The sequence below is a fragment of the Ostrinia furnacalis genome, unplaced genomic scaffold (assembly GCF_004193835.3).
Source record: "Ostrinia furnacalis isolate ACB-3 unplaced genomic scaffold, ASM419383v2 OfSCF2568, whole genome shotgun sequence".
Classification (NCBI taxonomy): Eukaryota; Metazoa; Arthropoda; class Insecta; order Lepidoptera; family Crambidae; genus Ostrinia; species Ostrinia furnacalis.
In genome coordinates this window covers 365,101-380,221 of record NW_021132807.1, presented here as the reverse complement: position 1 = coordinate 380,221, position 15,121 = coordinate 365,101, and the positions used below count along the sequence as shown (strand labels likewise).

General features: G+C 37.2%; 2 protein-coding genes across 2 annotated transcripts in view; one reads left to right on the top strand and one right to left on the bottom strand.

Moving 5' to 3' along the window:
• LOC114355895 (angiotensin-converting enzyme-like) overlaps positions 1-15,121 on the bottom strand; it is a 52,620-nt gene that overhangs the window by 10,364 nt on the left and 27,135 nt on the right. Inside the window, exons 2-7 of the mRNA XM_028308930.1 lie at positions 13,304-13,462; positions 12,662-12,902; positions 12,291-12,373; positions 11,573-11,779; positions 10,782-10,951; positions 9,998-10,122 (exon numbers count right to left, since the gene is read on the bottom strand). Coding sequence (XP_028164731.1) covers positions 9,998-10,122; positions 10,782-10,951; positions 11,573-11,779; positions 12,291-12,373; positions 12,662-12,902; positions 13,304-13,462 — 985 coding nt within the window. The remainder of the gene's footprint in view (positions 1-9,997; positions 10,123-10,781; positions 10,952-11,572; positions 11,780-12,290; positions 12,374-12,661; positions 12,903-13,303; positions 13,463-15,121) is intronic.
• On the top strand, positions 5,348-8,926 carry LOC114355892 (uncharacterized). The gene is made up of 3 exons (XM_028308927.1): positions 5,348-5,369; positions 7,940-8,101; positions 8,721-8,926. The coding sequence occupies exons 1-3, from the start codon at positions 5,348-5,350 to the stop codon at positions 8,924-8,926; spliced, it is 390 nt and encodes a 129-aa protein (XP_028164728.1).

Here is a 15,121-nt window from a genome sequence, read left to right as displayed (position 1 = left end):
TATTCCATTATTTTTGCCCTACTACGAGTTCAAATAGATGTCAATTGCAAAATATTTTGTCAAAATTAAGTTAAATACGTTGTAAATATTGATTGTCTTCCAGAGTATGTCTTGTTGGTTGTCCTATTAAATAAATAAAATAAATAAAATTGCTTCAGCTAAACGTTTGACTTAGTTATTCTCGAACTTAAGATTATCATATTGGATTTTCTCGGCGCGTTATCTCCTACGCTACGTCTTTCGCCTTAACTGTCACATGACCGTAATGTGAGCGAACAAGTAATCGTTTCACGCTCCGCTTATAGCTCCGCTCTACGCTCTGCCTGTACGTGACCGTAGCCTTAGCGTTCACACCTTGACATTCGATTGTGTAACAGCCCGGTGTTCCGCGTTTCCAATTGCATTAGTTGAATTGCCTCAAATAAATGTCATGTAAAGGTGAACTACAGACAATGATTCTGCTGAGTTGTTGTGACTGAAAGTGTGCCCAAAGTTTTGCTAAAGTTCACTTCAAATAATTAATTTGAAGTTTTTTTTCGTTTTAGGCTATTTCTCATCGCCACGGTTCTCATCGTCACCTTCGTGGCGAATTTTATTTCTAACTTATTTCAACTTTTTGTAAATAAAAATTGTAGCGCTTGATGTGAAGATTATATTCTCAGTAAATCAGTCAAATAGTGAGTCTCGTTTGGAAGCTTTAACGTTTTAAATTTTTTGATGCCACGAAAGTGATTCTGTACTTCACAGCAATATTTTTTTCAAACTTTACTACTGTAAATGACTCTTAAATGTTTATAAAACATATATTTTGTCTTATTTTCATAGATAAATAGCAATAACAATATAAATTACCTACTTAAATACAAGATAAAATTTTACCGATTACGTCACCTACTAAGTTACAAGATTCTACGCAATTGGTTTTAAGGATGACACTGGTGGCATTCTGAAATGCTAAAGAAGCAAAAAACGGATTATCAGTACCTCAATAAAAAAGAACTCTAACTGATTATCAGTCCCTCAACAAAAATATATTTTTTATTTAGGCCAGAGGGCCTCGTATTTTTGTTGTACAACTTTTAACTCAAACTTCAGATTAAATTTATCTTACAAACAGATACACACACAGTCACATATACAGACATACATACAGTCACACAGACAGACAGACAACAAAAATACGAGGCCCTTATTTATTTATTGATGTACTGATCTCTACTTACCACGTATAATTTATTAGTTATTAAAATATTGTAAAAACATAAACACCAGTCACTATATTTTAAAATAAACCAAAGCAAGAAATCACTTTCGTGGCCTAAAATCACCTTCGTGTATAAAACACCACGAAGGTGATGCCACGAAGGTGACGAAAATTTTAGTTTTTTATGAATTATCCTTAAATTTGAATTTAACGGTTCAAGTTGAATACTACACAAATAAGTCTAACATGTTAAGTTTTCAATGGCAAAGTTTCAATTAAATTGTTTAAATTTTAGAGGTAGAAAATATTGTTCAAGCAAGCGACGGTATGTCTATGGATAATCACAAAAAGTTACGTATTTTTTTCGCGGAGCGACGATCGACCTATCTCACCTCCCCAATGGTCGAAGCGCGACTGACGTTAACCGAATAGAACGCTGTGATTGGTTGCTGGTGTTCGGTTTAACGGCAATCTTGTATTATTACTCAAAATTTTAGGTACCTAAAATCGTGTGACCAACGTATTTCGCTTTCTCAATTCAAAATAATTATAAGAAGATATTTTTTTGACTATTGTGTGGAAAGTATATTTAATTACGATGATTTTAGTATATGCTACACACAAATTGAATGAAAATTGTGAATGCAGTAACCAAATGTTTCATTGCAACCGAAGGTGTGACACGATGAGAACGCGAAAAATGACCCCGTTTTTTATCGTTTCATGTGATTTTTTCGTATTATTTTTGCTTCTATTACGATAAAATTTATTTTGTGTGTAGCTAAATAGATATTTTATCATCTGATTTCAAAGTTATTGTTCTAACTTATACCGTTTATGAACTATTATTGTGTGACCATCAAATTTGAGTGTAAATGAGAAGTACCCTTTAATTAAATTCTTGATGTTTGCCTTCGCTTATAGGGTTTTATTGTCGCTCAAACTAGATCTGGGCTTCACAAAAGCTGCTGCAGTAAGTACGAGATGTGGGAATAGTCCCGTAACATTATTACTTAGTAACTACTAAGTTACTTAGGCCTAGAACAGACGGTGAAACGCAACTGCAACGAAACTGCAACTGCTAGTTACTTTTGAGTTTTAGACTAAGTTTCTGCCATAGCGTCCCGTTGAGAGACCACACATGACGCGACCAGTTTGAAAGTTTCAGTTTCATTCATCAGAATTATCAGAAAGTTGCAGTTTCGTTGCAGTTGCGTTTCACCGTCTGTTCTGGGCCTTAGTAAAATGTGAAACAGTTTGTCGGCAGCAGTTCTAGTGGATCATTAGCCTCTAAACAAAACATTAATACAGTCAAGCATATAGTTAATCATCATGCATGTATTAAAGTTTATTTTTTACTTTAATCTTTTTCTTCTTCAACTCCGTTAACCAAAATAGACACTGAGCAAAATAAACAACCTATTAAAAGTAAAACACAACAATCTTAACGTACAAAGTGGCACAAAAAGGCAAAGAGTGGCCGATGTTGAACTTGACCCCGATTTGCTACGCGGACGACTAAAAAGACGTATCTACAAAGAAATAGCATTGCTTGATGTGGCATGTAAAATCACTAACATTATTATCGCTATGAATAATAAGTAAGATTTTTTTTATTTATCTATCTACCAGGTGTCATAATTAACTTAGGTCTTATTACAATGCTGGACCACTGAACCCATCATAGGTGAGTATTAATAATTTATTAGTAGATAGGATTAACGTAACAAACTCCTGGTGGGTCCATGTAAAAGTACCAACTCTTTAATTGAACTTATAAGTGAAATATGAACTTAATAATTTTTGCTCATCATTTTTGTAATCTTCTTTTATGGGGTCACGGTTACAACTACTGTGACAGCAGGTAACGGTGTCAGAAACAGGTGCTGAAAATATTACCTTTTTTATTTGTTATAGCAAAAGCAAAGAAAAAAACGATGACTCCTGCAGCAGTATAAAACTGTGTCGCAGAGATCAACACCCTCCTCCATACTACATAATATTTACACTGAAAAATACAGACCATTCCAGCACATGTAACTTTATATCCGTGAACTGATTGGGATGCGCACGAGTTGCATAACTTGACGCCGTAATCGTTAGATGTACTCGTAATTTCCGTAAATTTACTTATAGTAAACGACGTTGGTATATAAACAAGTTTAATTTGCATTAATTTATTTTGCTTGATCTACTTACATACATAATGTCGGGCAGTATAAGCCTATCTAATGAAGGTAAAGTAGGGCGATTGATAGAAGATGCGAATTGGTTTATTGAATCGTTGTTTGTACGCTAATAGAGACTGAAGAGTATAATCATAAAGATTAACTGACATTGAAACCCCACATAAAATAAATTACTGAATTAAAATTAGTTCAAAATTACAACTAAATGGAAAAATTTAGCCCCATCCTTCCAAGCTCGGATAATATCAATTCATTTGTTTTGGCAACTCTATCATGAAGTAAATAACTGTGTATTTTGAAGCAAATAAGTTATTTTTCTTTCTTTCTAGGATGCTCACTTGGAATGCTATATGTAAATAGTCGTTTAATAGATAAGGTAAGTGAAATATAATTTGATGCATGCCTATTTCAGAACACCTGGCTTCTCCGAAAGAAGGGCTAGATAAATTAATTAATCCCACGCAAGTTTCCCAATCATGTCATCTCGCAATGTCCGTAGTTCGATTTAATTATGTAAAATGTAACAGAGATAATGCTTGCTTAACCATACAGCCTAGAGAATGGAACCTGATCGCAGATGTGTGTCAGTAAGTGTATTGAAACATGTCCTACAATGTTGTCTAAACTAGGCACTAGTTGTTGAACAGAAATTTATTGAAATCAGATAAGTACTTTCAGATGCACGCACATTAATTATACTTTCAAAATTTGAACTTAATGGACGTTTCGTCGAGCAACAAAGAAAATTAAAAATATACCTAGACCTACACATTTAATCACTTTAAAATAAGCTTAAATAATAAAATAATTTGTATTCACTTCACTAATAAATACTGAGTACTTATTGATACATGCAACATGCAATTAATTGCTATGAATATAAGTTATACTATTACGAATGCGTATTCGTATAGTAGCTAATATTGACATTAATGTGTTAATAATAAATAATAAAATAGATAACTTTTGATGTTATGAAATAATAATAACTTATAATATCTATTAAACGTAACAATTGCAACACTAAACATACTCTAAATTATAAATTATGTAGGAAATAGAGGGTGTGTTTTGTATGGATTACTAATGTTTGGCCAAAAAACGTTTCCCAAATTATCACATCGCAAACAACGTTTCGCAAATTTTCATTTGGCAAATTCTCATTTGGCAAAACAACTTATTGCAAACTTTTAATTCGCAAATGTCGTTTTTGGTATATTGTTGTTTAGCAAATTATTGTTTGGCAAAGTATGTTTTGCCAAATGTTTCATTTGGCAAAAATATTTCACGATAAACTATTTACAAAATAATTTTATTGGTGCATAGAATAGAATACAAATGAGCTTGTGGTTATTATTTTATTTAGTGGGTAGTTAAAATTTTTTTTTTTTATTAATTTTCATATTTAATTTTCATTCTTTTTATCGAAATTTCCAAATGATTCATTAACAATAGAGGTGATTCTAGCGCTCGGCGGCCGCTGCCGCGGCACGCTCACTTCGCTCGCTTCACTCGCTCCGTTCGCTCGCCTTCGCGCGTTAAGGGTCACTGTTCTAACCGAACCTACTATTTTCTGCAATACCTACTTTCTGCAACCATACTATTTTCTGCAATCTCTTTGTTTTACATAAACTTCTTGTGAAAACCACGATCGTGGCTTATGCTTTGATTTGTGGGTAACGGTGGGTAAGTAGGTGAAGTGTCAATTTGACCAAACAAATTATTTGGGATATAATTTTTGGCAAAATAAAACATTTGCTGTATAAACATTTGCCAAGTAAAATTTGGCCAAATGATAATTTGACCAAATGAATTAGTTGCGAAAAGTACAGTTGCTAAAAGTTTATTTGGGAAATGAAACTTTGGCGATAAGTTGTTTGCGAAGTGAAATTTGGCGAAAAGTAATTTGGCCAAACGGAAGGATACCGTTTTGTATGTAACAAACTGCCTAACAATGCATGATTTAATATCAACATGTTAGTAAACTAGCTAATCATAGTGTTCAACATGTTGTGATCAGCACTATGATCAACACTTTCACTTAGACAAGTGACGTAAAGTGTGAAGTTTCCTGAGATTGAAACTCGATGCTTAACCGAGTTATCGTATGGCATTATAAAAGAAAGTAGTTGTTACTGTAAGATGTTATCGTAAAATATTAGAAATTGAAATAACCTTATTGTTGTAATAAACTGAAGCATTTTATTATACCACAGAATAATAATAAGTACTACGTACAGAAGTTTTACTTCGCGAAGGTATTTAAAAAAATGTATGCTCAATGTCATTAACAATATGATGTAATTTAGCCTGTCTCAAGAGTCAAGCACCATTTTGATGACAAACGTCAGTGATCGGCACTGCGCCGAAGCTATAGGGCTGACTTCGGTAAAATGATGTGACGTGAGGTGCCAAACTGCGGAAAATGGCGGAGGAAATACATGATTTAGCATGAATTATCATGAATAATATTAACTACTTATTTACCTCTCAGTGTCTTGAGGCAACTTAAAAAAGTACATTCTGTGTTTTATAATTATTTAGGCAGTTAAATACTGCACAGTATTTAGAACACCATTTTCTTTATTTTCTTCCATCATACACAAGAATAGGCGTGCGTGAGTCAATGTTCGCTCGTATGTGAGGCCTTGTCGAATAGTATCCTGTAGGTGGGCCATCGTGCGTGTTTTGTTTTCGATGTAAACTCGCGGAGATGATCAGGCCTGATTATACTACTAAACTAGCGCAAACTGTATATCAGGAGACTTCCCAATAAGAATACCAACATGTTATGTAGAACATGGACACATGCGGAGTAGATAGGTGCCATTCTGGTTCTATAAATTTTATTCTATGAGATATCTGAATTATTGTGTTACTGTGTTTGAACCAAATAAATTAATATTTTTCTTTCTTTTTCTATACTATTCAGTTCGTATATTACACGTATCAAAAATTTCGTTAAGATCTTGTCACTTTTTACTTGAGAAGCCCTGGATTGTTATAATTTTAACTGTTGGATTATAGTAATTTTAAGACCACAATAAAAAAAATGTCTGCCACAGTACAAATGTATCTCTATCGCTTCTCTTTCTCTACACTGTTGCCTTTACCGACTAATTAAATTAAGGCTGTCGTAGCCTACATCTAATTTAGTCGAAGGCAGATCTTTTTACAGAACTGTCTGTAAAAAGTTCAGTGAACATTCTAGATAAGAATGAAGTTAAAAGCCAATTTTATAATAGTGATACTTGTTTCGTTGCTGAGTTACGTGAAATTTGGTAAGTGAAACCGATACATTGTAGTCAACCAAGAATTGACATCTTACGTTCTTACTCTAACCCAAGGTTGCGCCATCTTAATTTTACTATAACAAACGTCAAAAATCTGTCAAACTCCATACAAAAACACCGGTTAAAGTTATAGTTACAGTTAAAGTTAAGGGTTAGAGGGATAAACGGCAAAGGTCTGTAAAACTCCATACAAAAACACCGGTTAAAGTTATAGTCACAGTTAGTGTTAAGGGTTAAAGTGATGAAACCCAGCCTAACTATTGCGTAGCCATATGAATCTTTACTCAAATCTCGAAAATTCGGGTTTATAAGTTTTAATAGAGCTTCTTTACAATACAAGAACTTTAGTTTTGAAGAAACTATTTCATTCGAGTTGTGTGCAGAACCGGTATTTTTAGTCAGACCATTATTTAGTAATAACTTTAATAAGAAATATACACAAACGTGACTGATTATTATTTCTATTGAATTAGTAACGTTAATCAAATGTTACTTCCTAATAACAATTAGCACTGCTACTTCTAATGTATCTAATGATCTAAGAGTCGTCAGTAGTTTTATATTTCAATAAAAAGTTTTATTTCCATTTCGTTCCAATTACTTGTAAAGAAAATCCCGTTACCAACCGGACGGCGTGGAAATCATTGAGGGAAGCCTATGTACTAGTTGACGACCTGTAGTTAAAATGATAATAATGATGATGATGCATGATGAAAAAAGTGTTTCATTAGTTCAAATTCTGCCCAGTAACGATCGCTTTGTGAAAATGCTATTTTTATTTATTTTCACGTGTAATTATCATCAGTTTCATGTGGTTAACCTACAATAAAGAGGATAATACATTTATCTTTCTCTTTCTCTTACTATCTTGGTAACATTAACTAGGATTTGATTTCTGAGAGTTGTCGTTCAGATTCTAATAAACATTTAATTTTATTGTTAAACAACACTCTTGCTGGCCTAATTTTCATTTCCAAATAGGTCAAATGTTCTATACCGGCGCATGTGAAGCCTTACATATTACACGAATTGGATTACTCTGCCACGACTCACTAAACTTGACACTGTTTAGTGTCTTTACCTTCTTTGTAGGGACGTGATTGTTTGTATGCTTTAAATCAAAGTTGTGACGTGATATTATTTAGCACTAATAAAATATGTATTGACCGACAGTAAAAAGAGTGAGAGACAGACAGGTTAATCATAATTTTGTATCATCTTGCTTCTTAATATTTCTACGATTTCGTTTCCAGCTTCATCCATCTTCTGCTATGACTGCAACAGCGCCTTCGACCCTCGATGCGGGGAGGAGTTCGACCCCTTCAGCCTGGGGGTCGTCAACTGCTCCCTGAGGGACCCCCCGGAACACATCCCAGACGTGGAGTCTACGCTGTGCCGCACAATCAAGATGGAAAGTAAGTTCTTGTCACTACTATGTCATGAAAGTAGGTCTTCGTGTTCTAACCGCCTCTGTGGTTTGGTAAGACCTGGCTTTGGTCCCGAAGGTCCCGGATTCGATTCCCAGTGAGGGCAGAATTTTACGCTCGGTTTGGTTGGTGACGTTCTAAGTCCCCCTGGCTAGCTACCATCATCTTACCGAAGTTTATCACCATAACAATTATTGGGCAAATATTAGGTAGTTGTGTTCCGGCAGTTGGAGGTAAGATGGCCAGTTAGGTTGAGGGTTCCGGGTGAAGCTCGCTTCCATCTTCGGCCTGATCATCACTTTCCATCAGGTGAGGTGTATGTCAAGAGCTTATTGAGATACTTGAAATGCTTGAGGTGGACCGCTCATGTCCAAGCGTGCTCTTTGGTTAATTATTGCGTGTGTCGCAGTCACTCAAAAACTCTTTGACCACATTAGCCGCATCATTGGTCTAGTGGCTTAAGAGCAGAAATCCTTCAGTCGAAAGTCCCACGGTTCATTTCCTAAATGTTGAAAAAGCAGCTTGAATAATTGTTTGAAAATGAAACCAATGCTAAGCAAGTGCCGTCAATAACACCAGTCTGACCATATTCCTTTTTCATTTCCAGTCCACGGCAAAGTGCGGGTAGTCCGCACATGTGGGTACCTAACCGACGAGCCGAGCGAGAAGCCCTGCCGGCGCCAGACAGGGACGGGAGATCTGTTCGTGACGTACTGCTCTTGCACCACCGACCTGTGCAATGCGGCGCCCGCGCACGGCGTACATGCGACTATTGGTTTGGTGGTGTTGTGCACTTTGTTTAGAGCTTTTTAGATGTAGTTTGTTGTTGAGATTAAATGTGTTGATAGTTTATATGGTTTTGTTTATTAGATATTATCCGTTTTTCCTATTGCAATACAAATAAGGTAGATTTGGTATGATAACGTACCTACCTAAGAGCAATTGGTTCCATATAAAACACTTCACAAACATAGTTAACTCTTCAGAGAGTTATTACAACTCATTATTGTCGATGTGAACTGCATACCTACACCAAATTTTTGCGGTCATATCACGTGTGCTGTGCAAGGTGCTTACTGCTTAATCTACTTAAATTTTATTATACCATCTGTATTTACCATGCGACAAGCAAATAAATAAATAAATTTTATGAGACGGTCACCTGGTTACAATGACGCCAGCAAAGGTTGCGGATTCGAATCCCACTAGGGGCACATTTTATGAGCACAAGTACCTATGTTCAATTACGAGTATTTCAATTATTTTTTACAAATACTCCGTAGTAGAAACTTTGCTTAGTTGGGAACTAACTTACTACTAAACAAACAGTACGCCCGTATTCACAAACGATGCTTGCTTAAGTGAAGCATCAAATCGAACGCACAGCGTTGAATAGTGCTCTGTGATTGGTTCGCGTGTCACCCTGTGCGTCCACACGCACTGTGAGACCTTATATGTAGTATTGTTTTTAAATTTAAAGCCACGATAGTCGAACGGCGAAGGGATCGGACTGGCCGACTCGTGATCCGGGGAACGCGGGTTCGGTCCCCGCCGCCGCTTGACTATTGTGAATAATATTAGTCGGCCGTTTGGTGTAGTGGTTCAGAACGGACTACTATGCCGAGAGGTCCCGGGTTCGATTCCCGGTCGGGCAGAAATTGAAATGATGAATTTTAATTTCTGTGACGGGTCTGGGTGTTGTCTATGTATAATAAGTATGTATTTACAAAAAAAAAGTATTTAAGTATGTTTATATCCGTTGTCTAGTACCCATAGTACAAGCTTTGCTTAGTTTGGGACTAGCGGCGCAGTGTAAAAATGTCCAAGGATATTTATTATTATTATTTATTATTATGTTACGAGCGTTATGAGCTAGGTACTCACCAGGGTTAGCTCCATCTCTGAACACCTTGGGCTGGTTCCTGTACGCCAGGAAGTACTCGATGTGCGCCATCTCGTGGTGGGCCGTCACCAGGTCCTTCATGTCCACGTGGGTGCACATCTTGATGCTAGAAGTGAGGAGAAAAGATCTTAAAATCTTGCAATGTGCAAAAATAGACTAAATATCTATCACGATATACCCACCTCACCTCCAAAAAGTAACCAAATAAATACAGCCGTTAATAATTTGCTTTGAGTGAATAATGATAAACTAATAGGTATAATGGACAATACCTAAGTTACTTTTACTTGAAAACGTAAGCAATTAAACTACCATGGGAACATTTTCAAATAAATTTTCTGTTGATAAATTGATGGCGCGAGCCACGAGCGACACGACTTTGACACAACGCAAACCTGACGTTTCACAATGACGTCTGTCATTTATAAGTTTACAGCTTTGGGCCTCGGCCCATTGGCCGCACATTTTATTTTCCTCAAAATAAGTCCACAATGTTTATCGCGTGGCTTGCGTAGTTGCGTCTATTAATATGTATGTATCCCAGTTACTGCTAACTACCGTCAACTTAAATAAAAGAGAGAGAGAGCTAGAGAAAGGAACAGAGAGAGTACCAAATAAATATTGGGTCATTTATTTAATTGTCCCAAAGCAGTGGCAGGGTTAATACTGGGACCACAGCTGGGACGTGTAAAAGTGCTTTCGAAAAGCCGATTTGCAAAAATAAATGAGTTTTTATATTTTTCTTTCTTTCTAAATAGAACATACCGGTAGTCGTGCTTATTGCAGAAGTCCCAGGCAGACGGCTGGCAGTGCACATGCCTGTCTGCCGGCTGGTCCAGCACACTGAGCGCCCAGAAGTCTGGAGGCATGCCCGACATGTTCATAGACACGAAGAACTCCTCCGCTAGCTGGAAGACCGTGAGGGGGGTGTAGCCCTGGAAGGAAAAATTAACGAGTTCATAATTAAGTCAGCCATAAATCATAAAATATCTTGGTCATTTGAAATAATTATACTATTCGCAATAAACCACCCAATTACTACTTTTTACGCACTACTACTATTATTCGTCTTCTAGTCTCTTTCACTGTGTATCACCAGCATACATAGGTACTTAAAGTACCCGCCCCATTCTTTTCCTTAAATTAAAAAATTGGAATCTCCACGCGAAGAACCTGAGCTCAATTTAATATTGCTAAAGAATTACGATTCCTAGTTTTCCAGCCATGCCAAACTATGACAGCTATAAAGATCTAACACCATCGCAGTTGTACTAAACTACCTATACCATATAAATTAACTACGTAGCTGGTCACGCCTCATTCAAAAGTAAGTGACCGCATTCAAAGTAAACTCTTTACCTGCTGTGCCATTTCTGGAGTCACATCGACCAAGGTCTTCCCAGGGTACGGCAGGGTGAAGGGCACGATACCCGACCAGCTCTGTCCCCACATGCCTCCGAACACATGGGCCGGGGGCTGACCGGGATATCCTCTCGGGGCCGTAGGACTAACTACAAGCTAACTACACTAGCCACAATTAAAAATTACATTCTTACCTGTTGAGCCATCTCAGGTGTCACATCAACCAAAGTCTTCCCAGGGTACGGCAGGGTGAATGGCACGATACCCGACCAGCTCTGTCCCCACATGTCTCCGAGCACATGAGCCGGGATGGGCGCGGACCTGGATATCCTCTCGGGGCCGTAGGACTCGCGCAAGCGTCTGCGCACGTAGGCATGGAGGAGCTCGTATAGTGGTTTCACCTGGAAAATTGAGTATTTTCATTAGGGCTTCGTACAATTTGTACTTAAAGGTAGGGAAAGCAAAAGATATTTGCAACGAACATACATAAATTTCAAAATAGGTGATCAATCAATTTGAATAATAAATTAATGAACGATAGATGATATTAATACCACCCCGATCCCCTCAGTAAAGATATCACACTTAAATGAAAACTCACGATGACTTTTATTTCTACACTCATGCACGATCACGACACTTAGTCTTCATGGTTAATAAATCCATGATTACTACAACTTTTTTTTTCGGAAAACCAACAGCAATACAATACAAATAATGGGACCTTAAATTACATATGTATCTGCTTAGCCATTTATAGGTAATCGCAAATGGATCATTTTAATATAAACTATTTTAAACACAACTACTCGTAGTAAAAAATAGAACGAAACTACTAAACATGACACTTTGTTAACAAGCTGGTGTAAAAAAATAAACTACCTTCCTACGCAAATAAAACAATTTTATTACCTGTTCCCAAACCTCTTCAACGTCTTGTCTCATGTTGACAGTTTCATAAGGGAACATCCAATAGGCTGAAGCATCAGTGAAATCTGAAAATTAAAGTAAAACAAAATCAAATAACTTATTTAATTTTGAGAACATAATAGAGTACTCCTTATAAAATGCTAACAGCAATGTTGTTGGAAGTTCAAAATTGTATAATAATAAACACGTAGGCGTATAGAAAAAGATTCTGTGTGTGAGAAAATCTCATTTCATGGATCCAGATTGGATGCATCAATGAAGCTAGTTCGTTGATCTATTAGGTTAGATTCAGATTTAGGTATTGCAGGTAAAATTTCAGCCTTTATAACGAAGAAAAGTCCAATAACACTTACTATTCAACCTAGCCGCTTGATTAGTCAAGTCCACCAGCTGTTCGTACAGATCCCGGATCCTTCTCCCGGTGTTCCTTCTCCACTCGGTCCAGACGTGCTGCAGCTCGTCCCAGTCCCTGGAGTGGGACATGAGGAACTGTAGCTCGGGCTGGAGGTGAAGCCCACACTTGAAGGGCTCGTTGTATGCGCAGATCTCGGCTGTGTTGTACACTGCTAGCATGTCGTTGATGAGGCGGTTGTACTGGAATGAGGTGATGGAATTGTAAGTTATAATGATGACCTTGTTTGCTAATGGAAATAAACGGTTTTACTACATAAAATGGCAGGTGAGAAAACCTTGTTTTTTAGAGTGATATCGGAAAAAGAAAATATATTTTATTTGCTAATTTTGGACAGATATACATGAGTATGAAATTATGAGCTTATTTTAATAACTGAGCACATACAATCAAATAGCATTCATTCAACTATTATTACTCTACTTTAGAGCGACAATAACCCAATTATGTCAGTGCCCAAGTGCCAATTCGAGGGTCGGTAGTTTGATCCCAATCGTGCGTTGGCCTATTGTGGTTAACCCACCTCTTCTACCACATTTCGAGCGACACACTCTTCCAGTCCAGCTGATATCACTCTACTCACCCTGTCCAACTGGTCCGGCGGCAAAGCAGAGGGTCCGATGATGGACAGGAGCCGCAGCTGCCTGAAGGTGGAATAGTCCCTGATGGCTCCTCTGGGCATCTGCTGCGCAGCCTCCCATAATCCTCGCTGGAAGAGTGTGTAGCGCTGCTGGGCGTCCAGCTGAAAACAAAAGAGTTGGTCAGTTTTTAACATTATCGAGGCATGAAATAGTAATACAAAGAGAAACTCATATGAAAATATCAAAAAATCAGCAAGCAGCAGTAATAGCCCAAAGTGACAGACTGCCGAATCTGAGGACAGTAATTAGGTAGTTAAATTACTGACCAATATTGTAGGGATAGTTGGAAAATGTATTCCTGTTAATTCCTAACCTAAGCTGTTAGCGGTGCCATGGCTACACCATAACGGTGATGCGAATCAAAACAACATGTTGGTACATGGTAAAACATGGGTCTTAATCTTCACTTCTCCCAGTGATTTCCAGATTTAAAAAGTTTATCAACCTAACTTACAAGCCTATGCTACAATGCTTTACGCGTTATGTGCCCTATAAAAAAGACAGAACAGAACCCTACAAAACCCTAATTTCAAGAAGATTTTAGACCTCTCTAACCACTAAACATCCTCATTGCGTACCTTATCACGTACAAGTGTACTGTTTTCAAAACAAACACTTAATTCTTGGAGTCAAGGTAGCGTCATGTCATCACTCCTGATATATGACAGCTGACAAAGCACGCTAACCATCAGCCATTTACGTGTGCCATATATGGGCATCCGAGGCGAAAATTTGCATAATACCGTGAAAATAAGTTGGTCAACTATGCACAATGTGTGTCAGTTTCCGTGACTGCCCCTCAAACTTTGTGATTTTCTTTCGTTTCACTAAAATATCCTTGGAACATCGTGTCATAGAGTGAATGCGTCTAATTTACGAATTTTGCATGCATTAGCTAAGAATAGGTAATATTTTTTCACATGGTGTAAATTGATGGAAATTGATCCAAAGCAAAATATTGATTCAGTACCTAGGCCCTTTCCAGGGCACTTGTACACGTCCCAAATATAGCTTGCCCTACCACCACTTCGGGACAACATACGGGCTGGTGCTGAGAAGAAGTGGCGGTAGAAACTCAGTCACCTTGGATCAATTAATGACACCGATGACCGAGTCACCTCTACATTTCCTCAGCTATTATTGCCTTGCGAGCAATAGGGATGTTTCCTGGGTCAAAAAGCAAGAGTTTTAATTAGTCCGTCAGTTAACTTATCAAAAAATACTCTACACACGTATTTTTCACTTTTTCAAACTAATTAAAATGTAAAGAGATAAAGCGCGTCAAAGTTCATAAGAAGAGGCCCGTGACGTCAATGAGTGCATAAAAGTGCCGCACTTTGTGACGTCGCGCGGAACTTCAACGCACCATAACTATGTAATTATTTGTTAGATTGACAAATAAAAATATATGTGTCCAATATTTTATGATATTAAACATGAAGGACTAAAAAATTTTTTTTAGGAAACTAGCCTATTACGAATAGTAATATAAATAAAAACTAGATTATCCTGACTCAAACAGTCATCATCAGGGAAATATGATCAATATAAATCACCTGTCATAAACCTAGGTAGACATTACATGACATCATGTAGCTGCTAACAATCAAATTATGCAGCGTTTTAATGAAACCACAGGACTTAATGGCGGTGATTCACAGTATCTTGATGATTATCATTGAGTCATCTGTTTGCGAGCTAGAAATTGTTAAGGTAGACATTGGACATCTGAAATGATCGTCGTATCATCATCACGAACA